The sequence below is a fragment of the Sceloporus occidentalis genome, unplaced genomic scaffold (assembly GCF_023333645.1).
Source record: "Sceloporus occidentalis isolate IW3139 unplaced genomic scaffold, rSceOcc1.0.p SCAF_2, whole genome shotgun sequence".
NCBI lineage: Eukaryota > Metazoa > Chordata > Lepidosauria > Squamata > Phrynosomatidae > Sceloporus > Sceloporus occidentalis.
In genome coordinates this window covers 93,111,191-93,128,404 of record NW_028316982.1, presented here as the reverse complement: position 1 = coordinate 93,128,404, position 17,214 = coordinate 93,111,191, and the positions used below count along the sequence as shown (strand labels likewise).

Below are 17,214 nucleotides of genomic sequence, written 5' to 3'. Positions count from 1 at the left end.
ACATTACAAAATAGTAACTTCTAACTGCAGGGAATAATTAAGCATCATGTAATTGTAGTAGGCATCATATCCTCTGCTGTTTAAAAAAAATCCCTCATGAGAACCATTTGGTATTTCCCACTTTTTTTCTTTCTGTTGTTTCTCCCAAACAGAATTCCAGCCCAAAAATTATGACCAAATTCTCCCCCCCCCCCAAAAAAAAAAAAAAAAACTCCACAAAAAACCATTGGTTACAAGCCAGCTAAAGCTAAACATTTTTGGTGCTATGCGTCTGGTTGAAACTGTAAAGAAATGTCATCTCTCTCATTGAAATCAATGGAGTATAGCAACACTTAGCTTTAGCTAAGTGCCCTAAATGTTTACATTAAAAATCTACCCCAGCCCCAAGTATCATTTAGCTTGAAAACAGGAGGGGTAAAAGCCATTTTTCACACAATGAGTGAAAGATGATAAAGAATGATTTCTGACACTTGTTCAAATAATCTCTTGCTGAAATTTGCCCTGGCGGATGGGAGACTGTGTGTTAAATATGCTTTTCTGTGATGTTGTAGAGTCAGGACCCATGTAGTTAAGCTGCTTGGACCTTTGGTTAGCAAGCACAACTGCATCATTTTTCCTTACTTTCTGCCTCCCCATGCACTTGGCTGCAGTAGCTGTACAGGGCAAAATTAGTGTCCCCAGCAACCATATATTGCTATGAGCTATCCCTGTTGTAATGCAGAACATATTAGAATGGCTAGGTCTTGAAATGGACAATTAAAATCCATTAGGTTTACAAAAGACATGCTGCCGATGAACATGAAAGCTGCTTGAAATGATGTTTTGACATGGAGCAATGCAGATGTATATGTTGCTGGGCTTACCTGGGCAGCATGGCTATAGGAACTATCATTTCAGAATTTGTCACCATAACTTTAATATTATGTGAGGCGTATATAATGAATTTACATCCATAAATCTACAAGCATTTTCCATGAGGCAGAGAAGTAGGTTTAGAACAGAAAGTTAGTGATATCACTGACATGACTGCCTTCCTCTTTCAGGGGCCATATGTAGCAGCTTTTGCATCTTCTAACTTAGGAGATGTATCTCCCAACGTAAGGGGTCCGCACTGCATAAACACAGGGGATTCATGTGAAAATCTTAACAATTACTGTCCCATAGGTGGGGTAAGTATTACATCTAGATCAAAGGTTTGACCTCTGTGCTTTTGAAACCATAGGGATTCTACTGCCTCCATCTCATCCAAGAAGACATCCATGGATTCTGCTTTTCTTTTTCCACTTTTATCAGTGGTTTTTCTCTTCTCCCATTCTATGGTGCTCATTCAGCCTGTACCTCTCTTCACCTTTCCTCCCCAATATATGGCAGGGGAAAGGAATATATTCTGTCTGTCTGTCTCCCTCATTCCCGCTCTGCTATTTGAAAAATTCTGGTCCCTGAAGAGGGACTGTGAATATGGAGATGTCTGAGGCCCTGTGAAAAAATGAATCTCTCAGGCCTGTCTCTGGTCTTCTCTCCAGAGAAGATATGGGATACCTAAGAAATATGCTACTCCTGGTTACAGGTAGATTTTAATTCTTTAAAATAGAATTATATTAATTTTGTAATCTATTTTAAACTTGACAGATGTATACTTAGAGTTTATTTGGTATATATCCCAGATATATATGGTACCTCTGTGCATGTGCATACACACACACTCTCTCTCTCTCTCACACACACACACAAACACACACACACACTTTTCTTCCACTGGTATAGATTCATGTTTTTTGAGTACTGAGAAACTGTGACAAGAAGAATCCCAGACTGACAAGAATCATCACAGTTCAGGAGTTATTCTCTGCAAGATTCACACATGGTTGTTTTGCACAGAAATCAGCATTTTCTGTGCAGAAACAGTCTGTTATGTGTGGAAAATAATATTTCAATGCAGAAATATTAATTCCTGTGCAGTTTGCTTTGCAAATCAGCCATGTGTGAATTTTACACAGAATAAATCCTGAATTATAACATTTACCGCACAGAAAACCATTCTCTGCTCCAGAATTAATATTTCTGCACCGAAATACTATTTTCCAGACAAAAGGGGCTGTTTGCTTTGCAGAAAATTGGTTTCTGTACAAAATAACATGGAATTCCCCCCCCTCCCCAGAATCAGTTCCAAATTGCAAATAGCCTTTGAAAACAGTGTAGCTTTTGAAGATTTTCTCACAATGAAAAAAAAAATTGCTGAAATTACTTGTTGCTACTTTTGAGAAGAAACTTAGTGAAGAATTACAGCCCTATGAAATAGAGATGGGCATGGAAGGAATGTGACATTGTTTCAGTTATGCAGTTCTAGGGCAATGAAGCTAGGAGAGGCTGCTGAAGTCTTTATGGTTTTGGAGGAAGCAGAAGTGAAATAATCATCATGCAAGTATTCTGGTAGATAGTCGCTGTTCCAGTTTTATGGAAGAAAGAATATCATTTTCAAGAGAGCAGAAGATCCTTAGATGGTGGAAATGATGGAGCTGGAGGCGTAAAGAATCATAGGCAGGAGATATATTGTATATTTTGATGTAAGAAGGGAGGGAAGGAGCTTCTTGTAAATTAATATTCATTATTTTATTTCCAAAAATAAATAAAAATCATATAGCATATTATTTTTGGACTGGCTGGGGATAAAATGTAACCTCTCCATGTTCTGACATACAATAACATAGCTTACAAAATGTTCTCATTGCATTTTTATTACTTTGAGCCAGAATGTAATAAAATTGTTCTTAGGACCAATTCTCATGTTATTATAGCATCATGAAAGTTGATGTTGTTCGGGAAATGTGTGAGATTTCTTAAATAGGACAGAATTCATAGAATTAGAAAGGAGGCAGCCATCATAAAAACTGAGTATAGCCACTTTTGCTTCTCTTTATTAAAGTGTGTAACTGTAACCAATTGCTTACTTTCCCGTTTTCATTTGTTCTTCTACCATTCACCTCAGGCCCAGATGTGTATAGCTAAAGGTCCTGGGAGAGACATGTTTGAGAGCACCAAAATAATTGGGAGAAACATCTACTTGAAAGCAAAGGTACAATTTCTGACTTCACTTGTATAAGTAGATTCAAATGGTTTGATGTATTTTTATTGTTGTTTCTTTGTTTTAAACAAGTGCTCATCTTGATATTTGATAAAGAAAAAAATGTTCTGGATATTAGTTCCCACTAATAAATAAATGAATACATATATATTTCTTTAGATTTCTTTTCCCAGTCCATGCCAGCTTGAGTCAGAAGCAATCTATCTATTATTTAAGCATTGCTTCAGTTATCATTGTTGTTTTATCACTATGGATTCATTCTATTGTTCATGATTCTCGGGCACACTATATTTTGTGTTTTGTATAGTGAAAACTGCTTCTCAAGGGCTTGACCCTAAAAGGCTGCCAAAAATGATTTGTATAAATAAGGATTAATATGGATATTTAAGAAAGAAAAGTAAGTCTATTCCTGAGACTGGCAAGAGATACGTTTATCTTGGATTTCTTTTTTTCCTCCAGTACCACTTCTTATGTGGGCAATTTTCTAACTTTCACTTACTGATTATTAAGGAAAATGGGCTGCATATAAGATAATGTCAGAAGAGAGGCTAAAACAAAAAACGCTGCCATGGATGACAGTTCCTTCTCTGTGCCAAATGAATAACATGTCTGGAACCAGGGCCAGCTATAACATGAAACAGAATGAGGCAGCTATAGAAGAGCAGATACTGAGGGGTGCCATATGGGCTGTCCAGAACCTCTGATTTATCCTGTTGGTAGATGCAGCAGAGGATCCATTCTATGTTGTCACCATTTCTGAAGTTAGATTTCACAGCCACTCTGGCCAGCTTTTGTACATGGAATGGTTGGCAGGGGAAGGTGCCATCTTGTCTTTCACCTCAGACAATGAACTGTCTTGAGCCAGCTCTTGCTGGGCCCCCAAGGTCTCAGGAGCTCAAGATTGCTTCATGTTTCTCCATCCTTTTCTGCCCTAAACAACAGTAGATGGTGTCTTGTCTTGGAGACCAGCCAGGTACAAAGTGCTTGGCAAAGGCCATTAGAGACAAGACAGTAACAGACTCATTTGTACAGTTGGCCCTTCTTATACATGGATTTTTTATACACGGATTCCAGCATACACGGTTTGAAAATGTTCCAACAAAGTATAAATTTACCTTGATATTCCATTTTTTATAAGGGACATCATTTTGCTATGTCATTAAATTTAATGGGACTTGAGCATACACGGATTTTGTTATACACAGGGGATCTTGGAACCAAACCACAGCGTATAACAAGGGTCCACTGTATACGGAAACTTACTAGTCAGTCTCAGTGTTCAGGCATTCCAAGTCAGCACAAAAGCATAAGTTCAAGGGAGTATGTGATAGTGTGGTCAATTTACTATGCAAAGTCCAAGGTTCTTCGAAAACACAAGCCAGGAATCAAGAGACGAGAGTGTTGCTACCTCCTACATAGTTGGTTGTCAGCAACAGCCTCCCAAGGGTGTTACTGTATTATTTATGGATTGGCAGCCTCTTGCAGCTGTTGCCTGAATAATAAGCATATCCTATATAAATGCTCTGAGCATCTCAAACCTTCCTTCTCTCCTCTACATTCCATTACGGTACATATTATCAAGTCCATGCCTATGTGCTGCGGCTGCTGAAGAGGGTTATTGTCTCAAGCACTGGTATGTTCCCCTCTCCTTCTCTTCCCCTGTCTAAATCGTAGCCTGCACAAGACACATCCCCTTGACCTTCTGCTTCACTGTCTGTGTCAGAGTCTGAATGAGTCACACACCTCTGTCCATTTCCCTGTCTGTGTCAGATTCCAAACCTGGGAACAAGGCATGACAGATGTGATGGAGCCACTGAAGATAGAAAGAATGAGACTGAAGCTACATTTCAAATGACTATCATTTGCATTTCAGGAACTATATAACACAGCCTATGAAGAGATAAATGGTCCCATTAGTTCAGCTCATCAGTGGGTGGACATGACTAATGTTACTGTTCAACTCAATGCTACACATACGGTAAAGTACATTCAATGCTGTATTTTAGGTAGGAATAACAACATACAAGTAGTGTACATAAAATGCATAACTTAACTTTTCAACATACTTTCCTAAAGGGTAAAACATGCAAACCAGCCTTGGGGTACAGCTTTGCTGCAGGCACCATGGATGGGCCAGGGATGTTCAATTTCACTCAAGGCAAGTGGAGATAAGTACTTCCAGGTTATATTTGGTATTGTTAGTGTTGAATATATGTATTATTTAATCTTCAATATTGACCTTGAAATCTGCTGGTGTGATTCATATGCCAAGAGGACACCTGGAAACAAATCCAAGTTCAGTATATCTTCCAGGCTGCATTCACATGGCAGAAATAATCCAGTGTCTGTTGGCACAACAGACTACAATTCCCAGAATTCCATAGCATTGAGCCATGACAGTTAAACTGGTGTCAAACCAGATTATTTGTGCAGTGCGGATGTAGCCTTAATTACCAGTTGTATGACCTCCAGCTACTTCTTCCTAAGACCAGACCCAGGTTCTTGATTCTCTGGGTCTAAGGTGCTTATCACACACTGCTGCCATACAATTATAGTAGTGGATTAATCTCACTTCTCCCTTAACCTTATTACACAATGTTGCTGTGTCCCCAGTGTTGTTGTGCTGCAATATTGTTTGGAATTTGGGGTTTTTTTTCATGCTGATAATAATCTATTAATAACTTCCTTTCCCACTATGGTGAAAAGCAAGTTAGAGTCCTGTCTCATTTTGCTTCATTGCAAGAATGTGGTGTGGATGTGGTCTGGTTGCCCTCCCTTGTGGATTATCAAAGAAATTTCCAGTAGGGAAGTCTCAAATGACTGCTTGAGCTGAGAGGAGAAGACTTCCCAAGAGAAGTCTTCTTTGCCTGTATTATATGCTCTATGTTCTTGAAAACCTTTTGAGATGCTCCCCCTATTTTTAAAATATATAAATAGATTGTTGTTGTGGCACAATAACTGTTAACATTTGGAAGTCACTATTCAGACATGTTTACTGCACCTGATGTTTCCAAAGATCACTCTGCTGCTTTCCTGCTGTGCTGTGCACCACATTGTTACGTTTTTAAAATATTTTTAATTGTTAGTAAATTATTAAAGTCATTAATTTAATAGTTCTATGACATCATGCTCTAATGGTGCTATTATGGATTTTTTAAAAAAAATAAAGGAAATAAATCACAAGGCAGGGCAAACATGGTGTTGGCAAATGATATTGGTGCTGAAGAAACTTGTGGTGCAGAAGGTCACTAAAATGAGTACCCAGCTTGTTGGGGGCAATTAGCTTACATTTGTAAACCGCTTAGAGACTGCTTAGTGCTGTATGAAGCAGTATATACAGTAAAGGAAGCTGCTATTGCTATTGCCAAAAAGAAAACAGGCTGGGGGTATAATTGTGACAATAGTGCTACTTAATTAAATAGCTGATGTAGAACACTGGCCATAACATTTAAACAATGAATAAAACAACACAAAATAAAAACAAGATAAAACCAGTAACAATGGTCCATTAATAACCTTCTTTGGCTTAAAAATCAATACTCACCAACAGTATAAACTAGTAATTACCACTATAAATGTTTCCCAAAGACAAAGGGACTTCAGCATGACAGTATTACTGTTTTTGAGGCAACAGATTTTAAAGGCATATTCTTCATTCAAAATTTCATTTAAAGATTTTAGCATATGAATTTTTAAAGTGTCCATCTGCTAGAACTACCATAGGCTTTCCCCACTATTAATACTTCATCTCATATACTAAAGGATAGGAAGCATTCTATTGATGTGCATTTGTCAACAGGCATGATAGAAGGAGATCCATTCTGGGATGCTGTTCGTAATGCATTCCTGATTCAACCATCTAAGGAAATAGAAGAATGCCACAAACCTAAACCTATTCTCCTTCCGACAGGACAGGTATGAAACATTTACTCTCACTGCCAAGGGTATATTCATTTCAGCTCTAATGGAGAGGTTGCTTGTTGGTAGACTGTCAGCAAACTGGCAAAGAACACTTGGAGTTTATGGCCTGTTACAGACTGCCAAAATAAAGCTGCTTCGGGTCTCTTTGGAGGTATGCTATTTAAATGATGCATGCACCCTAAGAATCCTGAAGCTGCACCAAAGCTGCACTCCAGCGCTTAGGAGTGGAGTGTGGCTTTGGCGCGACCTCTGGACTCTTAGGACCCATGCATCATTTAAATAGCATACCTCCAAAGAGACCCGAAGCAGCTTTATTTTGGCAGTCTGTAACAGGCCTATGCTTTCTTTTTAATTAGATCCCAATATATAGTTGCATTTATTGAACAGAAAGCAAAATGTGTATTTGGAGTGTTCCAGTAGTCATCATGCAGAGGTTTGTTTATTTTTTTTCTTGTGTGCCCTTAAATTAGAAGTAAGCAACTATGGTCCTCCAGATGTTGGATCCTAACTCCCATCAGCCCCAGCCAGCATGGCCTGCAGTCAGTGGTTATGGATGGATCTGCAAAGCCACTAGTCCTTTACCCATGCCTTACATGATGATAGGCCATCTCCTTATAACCCTCTAATCATTGTTGTTGAACATCTTCAAGTCATTTTTTACTAATGGCAACCCTTAGGCATCCATATCATGGAGTTTTCCTGGCAAGATTTGTTCAGAGAGGGTTTGCCATTGGCTTTCTCTGAGGCTGAGAGAATGTAACTCGCCCAAGGACTGAGCAGGGATTTGAACCCTGGTCTGCTGGAGTCCTAATGCAATACTAAAATTATGCTTGTATTACTTTCCCTTAATACTGTAATCAGTCACAAGCTCCTTGGGGAACACTGATGAGGAAGAACGTGGCTATATTTTTAAACTACTACTAAAAAAAAAGACTAAAATAGGACTTTCCTTCTTTCTTGAATTTCTTAAGCTTTCCAAACCTTATCCATGGCATCCAGAAATAATTGATATTCAAATCGTTACCATTGGATCTTTGGTAATAGTGGCTCTTCCAGGAGAGTTTACGTATGTATTCCGTTTCTGCACTTACTTATTTTTGCAAAACAAACAAATACATTTGTCTATTTGTGCTGAATTTTCTGCTTATTAAGGAAAGGACTAGTTTTAGAACTGCTCTGGATTTGCTCATTTGGGAATGGTATAGAGGAGAACTGGGGAAATAAAACAGGCCAGCACCAAACTAGTCAATGAAGGACAATTTAGTCCCTATTTTACTTTACAGCACGCATAGGATACAGTGGGCCCAGCCCATCAAAAGTTAGTTATGACTGTGGCTGAAAAGCTGTGAACACTTCTCTGGGAGTAAGCTCTGTTGAACTACCCTACAAACTACACTGGAACTATAATGTGTCCTAATTTAATTAGGAGCAGACTTGTGGTATATGTAGGGTCAGGATTGAGCATTTGGGTCACATCGACCTGGGTGGGGTGAAGTGAGAAGAGGAGGGGAAGAATCCCCACCATTCTCTCCAACCAATAACAAAGATAATGCAGTTTTCTTCGTGCATCTCTCCCCCTCCCATTTCAGTGGAAACACAAGGTGCAAAGCCAGCATTGCAGATTGAACCCACTCCTGCCTTCCCTATCTAAGGAACAATGACAAAGAGCAAAGTTTATTCCTATCCAAAGCACTGGGTGGAGGAGCTCCAACTAGTTCTTTGGCCAAGGATCCAGTGCTCGGGGGAGTGGGCCTATACCCCTATGGCATCCAGACTGCAAAAGGCTATGAGGGGATCTGGCTCGCTCCACTGAAAATAGTCCCCCATCCTGTTCTTGTTAGTTTGCTTCAATAGGATTTACCATGGTCAGAGGAAATATGCCATTTCTAATTTTTTGTGTAATGTGCAGGACTGACTTTGACTTTCTGTTAAACTAGTGACCTACAAACCTAAAAGGTCTCCTGATAGCATTGAAGGAACTTCTATTGCTCATCAAACTGTAAGGAGGTACTAATAATACTCTCTCTTTTCTTTTGGCTCTCAGGACAATGGCTGGACGAAGACTACGTGAAGCAATAAAAAATGTAAGTTAGCAGCTCCAGAATTAGATGGGAATCACTAGAACACAGGGGTTGTTCTCTTAGAACGTTATCACATGAAGGCCTATGTGCTACCAACCCGAAAATGGTCAAACTGCTAGCATCCCAGAAAAACAAATCCGAATGGGGATGGTCATCATACACAAGCACAACTGAGCTTCAGCCCACTCCCACCATCTTTTAAAGCATTTTAGAGGGAAGCAGGTGAAGGCCACAGCCCTTTTCTGCAAAAAAGTAGGTGTTCGAGGAACAGTGGTGTCACCTCCCCATAGAGTGTCACTGCTGTAGTGATGCCACTGCCACATCCTATCAATATTGCCTAAATAATCTTAGCAGTTCCTAATACTTTGGAATTTGAGTGAACATCAGAAAGTATGTTAACATGATACGTTAAATCCAAAGGGGGTTTCTGTTAGTTGAATAAATGGGAAGAGGAAATGCATGCCGAAACCTATTATTCTATTACATGTTTTAATCAGACCATGGAAACATGACTTCTGTGCACTACAACTTCCAAAATTCTGCAGCTAATGTGGCCCATTGCTGTAGGCATCAGGGAACCTTACTCCACAAAGTAGCTTCTCCAAGCTCTCCCTTTCACAATACACAGAACAAGTCTGCCTTCTCCCATACTAATCCAGCCATCCACAGAGGTCATCACTTGAGGCCTTCTTCTGGGTAGCCCTACAATTTGAAACATGAGAGAAGTAGATGACCAGAGAGACAACCTTTTCAGTGGGGTTCCTCACTCTGAAATGCCCTTTGTGGTGAGGCCTGCCTGATGCTCACATTATCATCTTTTGGGTACCAGGTCAAAATGTTCTGTTCTCCAATTATTTTAGAATTTTAATTTTGGAGCAGATTTTCAATTTTTATTTTGTGTGTAAATAGTCTTTTACACCTGTGTTGTGTGTGTGTGTGTGTGTGTGTGTGTGTATTGTTCAATGTTTTTTATATTACACAGTATGCATATTGTTGACAGCATATGAACACAATGTTATGCTATAGGGGCAAAATGGAAATTGTATACAAACCCGCCAAATGATTGACTGAAGAACTACTGTGCTTACTCTGAATTGGGAATGGTATTTCTACTAAATGCTGATTGGATTAACTGACTGTATACTCATTTCTTAGGAATTTGAAACTCACAGGACAACAGAAATGAATGTTATACTGTCAGGGCTGTGCAACATTTATACCCATTATATAACTACTTATGAAGAATATCAGGTACGTAAAATAACAGCACTGAGCCAAAGGTTACTTTTAATATCCAATACATTTTTAATGTCAATTTTCCATTGCGGTCACATACTTACTAAAATACTTGGTTTTCTGGAAAGTGAAAAATTATAATTAACTGCTCCCAAGACTAAATGTGGGTCAGTTTGGAAGCCTAAAATGCTTTATGTATATGTGTGCTGTTTGTGACATCTCTATGGTCAGTCTAATGCCTAGTAATCTGTTTGGACCAGTTGATGCTGGATACTTCAAATGTTCCTGTATTTCACTCCATAGGTCCAACGATATGAAGGAGCATCCACCATTTATGGACCACACACTCTTTCTGCTTATATTCAGTTATTCCGAGGCCTGGCCAAGGCTGTTGCTGAGGTAATAAAAAGGTGTACAGATGCACAATTGAGAACTGGGACCCATAAGAGATTTCTGACTTCCTATTTAAATGGAATCAGAAGTGTGGCTACTTACTATTCCCTTTCAAAAAATAGTAGAATGATTGTGATTAGGCAACCTTGGTTTCTGAAGAACCTCCAATTTTTATTAAGATGATGTTTTGGCATTTAAGAAGAATTTTTATGAAAGTTTTGTATATTGTGCTTATTGATGTGTCTTAATTGTGCCATAAACATTTTTAATGTTTTCATTGTACAAGATGATTAAAAAGGAATGGTGCAAAAGCAAATAAGAACAGCTTTACTTTTGCACCATTCTTTTTGATTCACCCTGCCTTGAGTGCCATTTTTTGGCAAGCAGACACTATGTGGGTTTAACAAATATAATTTTGAATTGTTGCTATAGGCCAGATGATAATAGTATACTTCCACTGCATGCTGCAGCAATTGGGACTTTATCCCTTTTCTCTTTCCCCTTTAGACCCCAGTTGCACTGAAAACCTGCTCCAGAGGGTTTTCCAACTCAGAACAGCCAACTTCCCTCCCCCCCCCCCCATATTCTGTTATATGTACCCCCATGTTTTGTTCTGCCATGGAGTTGTTTCCTGTTACTCTATTACATAAAGATGAAATTGACCATTTTCATTTCAAAGTGAATACTATTTATTTCAGGGCACAGTGAGAGACTTACCAAAAATCCCAGCGCCACCTATTTTCAATGTAACAAATCTGAACTTCCTACCTCTTATTATTGATGCAAAGCCGTTGGGTTCTAAGTATGGTGATGTACTGCAAGATGTGCAGCCCAAATACCGAGTGGTAGGTATACTGTTGCTGCTTTATAATACTATACTACTTCATGCTCTACATTTTCAATAGGAGATAATTTGTTCCGTTTCTTAAGGCATCCAGTATATGACAGGTTGAGTATCTTATCTGAAATGCCTGGGACCAGAAGTGTTTGGGATTTCTGATTCTCCCCCCTCCAAGTTTTTCATAAATAATGAGGTGTCCTGGAGATGGGACCCAGGTCTAAACACAAAAATAATTTTGTTTCATATGCACCTTATACACAGTGTGAAGGTAATTTTATGCAATATAGTTAATAATTTTATGCAAGAAAGAAACTTTGCATACATTAAGCCATCAGAAAGCGAAGGTGTTGCTATCTCAGCTACCCATGAGAAAAGTTTTATATTTTGAAGCATTTTAGATTTTTATTTCAGATAAATTAAACTCAACCTGTATTACTAAACTCTTTTTCCAAATGCTCATTGTCATATAGCCATTAAGCAACTATGGACTGGATATGTGAGGAGATAACATGGAAAATCAGTGTAGTAGAGAAGGAGTATCCTGAAAGAGGTCTTCTCAGGCAACAACCTGGTCACTGTGATATACTGGGAAAGATCCCATGTATTCTTCCATGCTGCAGACATCACCCTCCTGACAATTCTCTCTCAATCTCTCTCTCTCCCTCTCTCTGCGTTTGTATGTGTGCATGTATGTGTTATGTAAATCCCAGAATCTAGTGGAGTGGTTTTGGCTGTGGCTGACTCCTGATGTCATGTGGAAGGAGATTTTTGTTTAAGATCTCATAATTGCCCCAGAATACAGACCCTTCTTGAAATTAAAAGGGGGTTCTGTTGATGGTGCTGACAGGAATAATGTTTCCAGCTGAACTTGTATTTGTATGGTGGTATCACTATCCTTGTAGATATGGAGCTAACATGACAATGGCACTCAGGCATAAGTCACCAAATTCAACCAAAAGATAAATACCTGATTTTATAAGGTGTGAGTAGGAGCAACATTTGATGATTTGCATGCTTGTATTTATGCAGGAACTAGTGTATTTTGACATAATATATTCTCTCACACTTGCAGGGAGAGATTGCTCAAGTGCATTTTGTTGGTGCAAATCCAAGGAATTCTGCCGAAAATATGGTAAGAATGTTAAAGAACAAATATTTGTAAAGTTTAGGGCCCCCACATTTACTTGTAGCGTTCTGAAGTGCAAGAAATATGAACATGAGAGTAGAGAGGAGGAAACAGAAGCTCAGTGTAAGACTGGAAATTATGGCCTAAATTGTATTAGTTCCTAGTTAGAGTAGACCCACTGAATTAAATGGAATTATGTATATGAGAGAACCAGCATGGCCTAGTGGTTTTAGTATTGGATTAGGGCTCTGGAGACCAGGGTTCGATTCCCAGCTCAGCCATGAAACCCACTGGGTGACCTTGGGCAAGTCACATGCTCTCAGCCCCAGGGAAAGGCAATGGCAAACCACCTCTGAACAAATCTTGCCAAGAAAACCCCATAATAGGGTCGCCTTAGGGTCACCATAAACCGGAAAACAATTTGAAGGTGCACAACAATAACATGTATATGTGTGCGCACACGTGTGTGTGTATAATTTATATCTATACAGCAACTGATTCAGAGGTCTGCTCTCACTATGACAACCAATAGGATCTTGATCTACAAAAGCAAATTCTTTAAAAATCACATCACAATAGAGGCAAGGAAGGTCACTGTTATTAAATGCATCTATTTAATGCATCTGTTTAATCTCTAATTATTTGAACACTTCCTTCTAGACTACCTTCACTTTCCTTACAGTAGAAAAATATGACAATACTTCTGAAAGTTGGAAAGTGCTGTATGATGATGCCTCATGGGACACTAGGTGAGCAATTCTACCAATATTGCAGATGTTTGTTAAGAAAACAAAAACAATGACCCTCTTTTCAGAACTATCCAGAAGATTTACTGGGATTTGTGACCCAGAATTCTGTATCACCTATGTGGTTAAATAAACTAATTCAGTATAATTAACTAAGTAACCTCTCCTAGCCTGACTCCCCCAAACCTGGTGGAAGCATACTTCACTGATGCTCTGATTGTCAGCAGAATGGATGTCCTTCTCCCTATATAGCTGATGCCCAGTAAAATAGGTTGGGAGCGGGCGGTTACAATCATGACAATAGTGTCACAGTTGTGACTAAGTCACAATCATGAATACAAAAGAATTATGGGTCAGTAAATTTAGATAATTGTTTCGTATTCATGGTTGCTACTTATTCACGATGGTGACTCTGTTGCCATTATCATAACTCCCACACACAACCTACTTTTCTAAGCATCTGCTGGCAATCAGAACAACATTTAATGATGCATTAGGTAGCTGTCACAGAATTCTGGCCACAATCTTTAAGTGGGAATGCCTTTCCCTATTCCTTATAATATGGTGGAATCCCATTTCAAAATCACTTTCTGACCTTGGGAAGGGGGGAAATGTTTACCAAAAGGCACCAAATTTCAACAGCAAAGCAGGAACACATCTAAGGCTAGCGTTTTCTTTACTTTCCATGGCTTGTAAGCAGTTTACAGCAAAATTCTGGTGGCAAACTGGAAAAACCCATTTTACTTGTTAATCTTTCGCTTATTCTAAATGGTTTATACTGGGATGTTCCCATTTTTCTGCTAAATATTGGTGGTGGAGTACAGTCTGTGGTAGGTCCTTGGAGGAGAGAAAAATTGGCTCCAAGAAATTATGAATTTTCTCATCCTCGTTTAATATGTTTACACACAGACCTGGAGCTAGGACTTTGGAAAGAAAGTGATAAATCTCACGTTTTCTCTTGATCTCCTCGGGATTTCACCTAATATATTTTCCAGTTTTTAAAAATCAATATTCTGTCATCTTTCATATTTTAACATCTACATGTATCCATGTCAAACTGAGTCAGAGCACTGATTCCTCTCATATTAGTTCGCCGGCTTACTCTCCATACTACTGATTCACTGGTTTAATCCATGTTATTTGTTTCTCCCTCAAGGTTTATCTGGCAAAAGGGCAACTTCGGCCGCAGCACAGCTATAGTTGAATGGAACATCCCAAACAACACTGAATCAGGAACCTACAGAATACAATATTTTGGCCACAACAAAGAATTACTGGGCTCAATTCGTGCATTCAGTGGCTCTTCTTCACAATTCGAAGTTTCAGACTGAAATGTGAAATTGTAGCATTTGTGGTTTTGTTCAATTTTTAATTTTTTTAATTTTGAATGAATGGGAGATAATTATGTAGCACATCTACCTTGGCACCAGTCTATGGCATGTTTCACTCCAACTTAAAAATGCTGCCAAAGAGAAATCCAGTAGAAATCATTCTCTCTGCCTACTACTGTGATAGTACTTTCAGTTCTCACATTTTGCTACCTGGCCCACTAGTGTGCAGTAGACATGAGCCAGATGCCAAGTGCAATGTACATCCCATTGGCTGCTTGCCCACAGAGGTACATTTAAAGGACAACTGACTTCCATCTCTGCAAAAGTGCATGCCTTTGGGTTTTTAAAATGAAGACTCTGCTCTCCCACTCCAAAGAGTGACTCATAGCAGGCTTTAACAGTGCATATCTATCCATGTCTAGTAGACAACCTATGTGTATCTATTCAGAAGTAAGTCTCAGTGTGTCCAGTGGAGATTACTCCCTACTTTGTTTAGCATTTCACCCCATGCAGGTCTACAGTTTCTGTTTGCGGAACTATTTGCCACAGTAGATTGTTAGTGTATTTTGGTGATGTGGTGAGAGTCATTGATGTTAGTACTGCTTACAGATTGGACTGGTATTCAGTATTTCAGTTAATGGATTTGTAATCTAGACCTACAGATTTGTAATTGGTCTGTATTCAATAAGGCTGTGAAGTCTTACTGAAAACCTGTGTCATCCAAGTCCACCTTAGAAGCCAGTTGCCAGATTGGGCTAAGGAGATCTGTTTAGCTTCTGATGGGCACAAGAAAGACAATGTTTCTACCCCACTTCTACCAGTGAGCGAACCTGTGACAATGAGGAAAAAAGGATGCCTGTTCCAAGTTCTTGTTCCATCCTTGCTCACTGGTAAAGGTGGGTAGAAAATCAGAAGCTGTACAGACTTCCATGTTCACCCAATCTAGTAGCAGGGTCTTAAGTTGGTTAGAGGTGGGATCAAGCCAGGATATTTCATTTAGTTAGGCAGACAAGGTAGCAGGTTTATGAAGAATGGCAGCTGTAGGTAAACAAAGATCTGTACTGCTAAAGCTAAACCAATCTTTGAAACTTGCAAAGTGTTGTCAAATCAGATGGTGCCAAGCCCAAAACAGACAGGCCAAAAGGAGTGGCTTCCGGCCCCTATGGGGGGTGTGGCATGCATATGATTCAGTTGGAAGTTGCTCTGAGAACACCTAAGGTGGCCTGAAGCCACCAGCAAAAGGAGTGTTGAAAAACTGCTCCTAGATGGCTGCTCGTTTGGGACCGCAGCAACAGCTGGCTTTCAAAGTGGGCAGTCTGTTCTCTATAGTCCCAGGCTGATCAGGGCCAATTGGGGCTGGAATGGCCAGAGACCACTCCAAGCCATCCATCCGTCTGCTTCACCCCATTGTCTCAAAAATGAAGTACTGTATACATTTACAATAATACCATGTGCCCTGGAAAGTCTAGGACTTGGAAGGGCAGCTATGAAGGAACTAGACAAGATCCTGAAGGGTAAAGATATTATCATTAAATACCAAAGTTAGGATTGTTCAACCCATCATATTTCCCATTTCTATGTATGGTTGCGAGACCTGAAAAGTGAAGATGGGGGGGGGGGGTCAACTAATTTGAATGTGATGCTGGAGAGGAGTTCTATGGATACAGTGGTCTGCTAAAAAGATAACTAAATGGGTCCTAGAGTAAATCAAGCCTGAACTCTCCTTAGAAGTCAAGATGACTAAACTGAAACTGTTGTACTTTGGACATATCCTAGGAATACATGACTAACTAGAAAAGACAATAATGTTTTGCAAAGTAGAAGGCAGTAGGAAAAGAGGAAGACTACATTACAAATGGATAGACTCAATCAAGGAAGCCATAGCTCTGAGTTTGAAACCTGAGCAGGGCTGTTGATAATAGGGTGAAAGAGGTCTCATCTTCATGGAATCGCCATAAATCCAAGTCGGCTTGACTGGCAGTTAACAACAACTACATGCACCCTGGATCATTCTAGCTGTCCCAGATTTCATCCCAACCCCATTAAGATTTAGCAAGCTTCTGGGGGAACATACTGTGAAACATGCTGGAGAAATATACTGTGGGGAAAAACAATAAGCTATATCCTTGAATCAGCATTAGGATTTCATTATCCAGTCCCAGAAACCACAGGCTTGTGTGTTGTGAGGTCTGGGAAACTATGAAGAAGGAACTTTCTCTCTAACTAGGAGAGAATCTCTTTGTTGTCCAAGACTTGCAGGAAATAACCCCACTTAATTGCTACTCAGTAATTCACTGTAATAGAAAAATGAATAAAACAAGATATGTATGGAAAACTGCATCTGTCAAATCATTGGTAGTTTGGCTTTGCTTGTGTTAAAGCTGATGAAAGAATTTTAACTCTGCAATTAAATTACCACTGAAGTCTATCCTAATGACTAATGATCTTCTTAAGTTT

At 39.3% G+C, this 17,214-nt stretch overlaps 1 protein-coding gene across 1 annotated transcript in view; it reads left to right on the top strand.

The window, feature by feature from the left end:
• Positions 1–17,077, top strand: part of LOC149318703 (putative neutral ceramidase C) — a 33,965-nt gene extending 16,888 nt beyond the window's left edge. The window contains exons 8-20 of the mRNA XM_089510314.1: positions 1,044–1,169; positions 2,987–3,073; positions 4,956–5,060; positions 5,159–5,240; positions 6,882–6,997; positions 7,975–8,069; positions 9,048–9,087; positions 10,240–10,335; positions 10,624–10,719; positions 11,412–11,558; positions 12,627–12,686; positions 13,341–13,429; positions 14,583–17,077. Of these exons, the coding sequence (XP_089366440.1) occupies positions 1,044–1,169; positions 2,987–3,073; positions 4,956–5,060; positions 5,159–5,240; positions 6,882–6,997; positions 7,975–8,069; positions 9,048–9,087; positions 10,240–10,335; positions 10,624–10,719; positions 11,412–11,558; positions 12,627–12,686; positions 13,341–13,429; positions 14,583–14,757 (1,314 nt within the window). The 3' untranslated portion in view covers positions 14,758–17,077. The remainder of the gene's footprint in view (positions 1–1,043; positions 1,170–2,986; positions 3,074–4,955; positions 5,061–5,158; positions 5,241–6,881; positions 6,998–7,974; positions 8,070–9,047; positions 9,088–10,239; positions 10,336–10,623; positions 10,720–11,411; positions 11,559–12,626; positions 12,687–13,340; positions 13,430–14,582) is intronic.
• Positions 17,078–17,214: the final 137 nt, after the last annotated feature.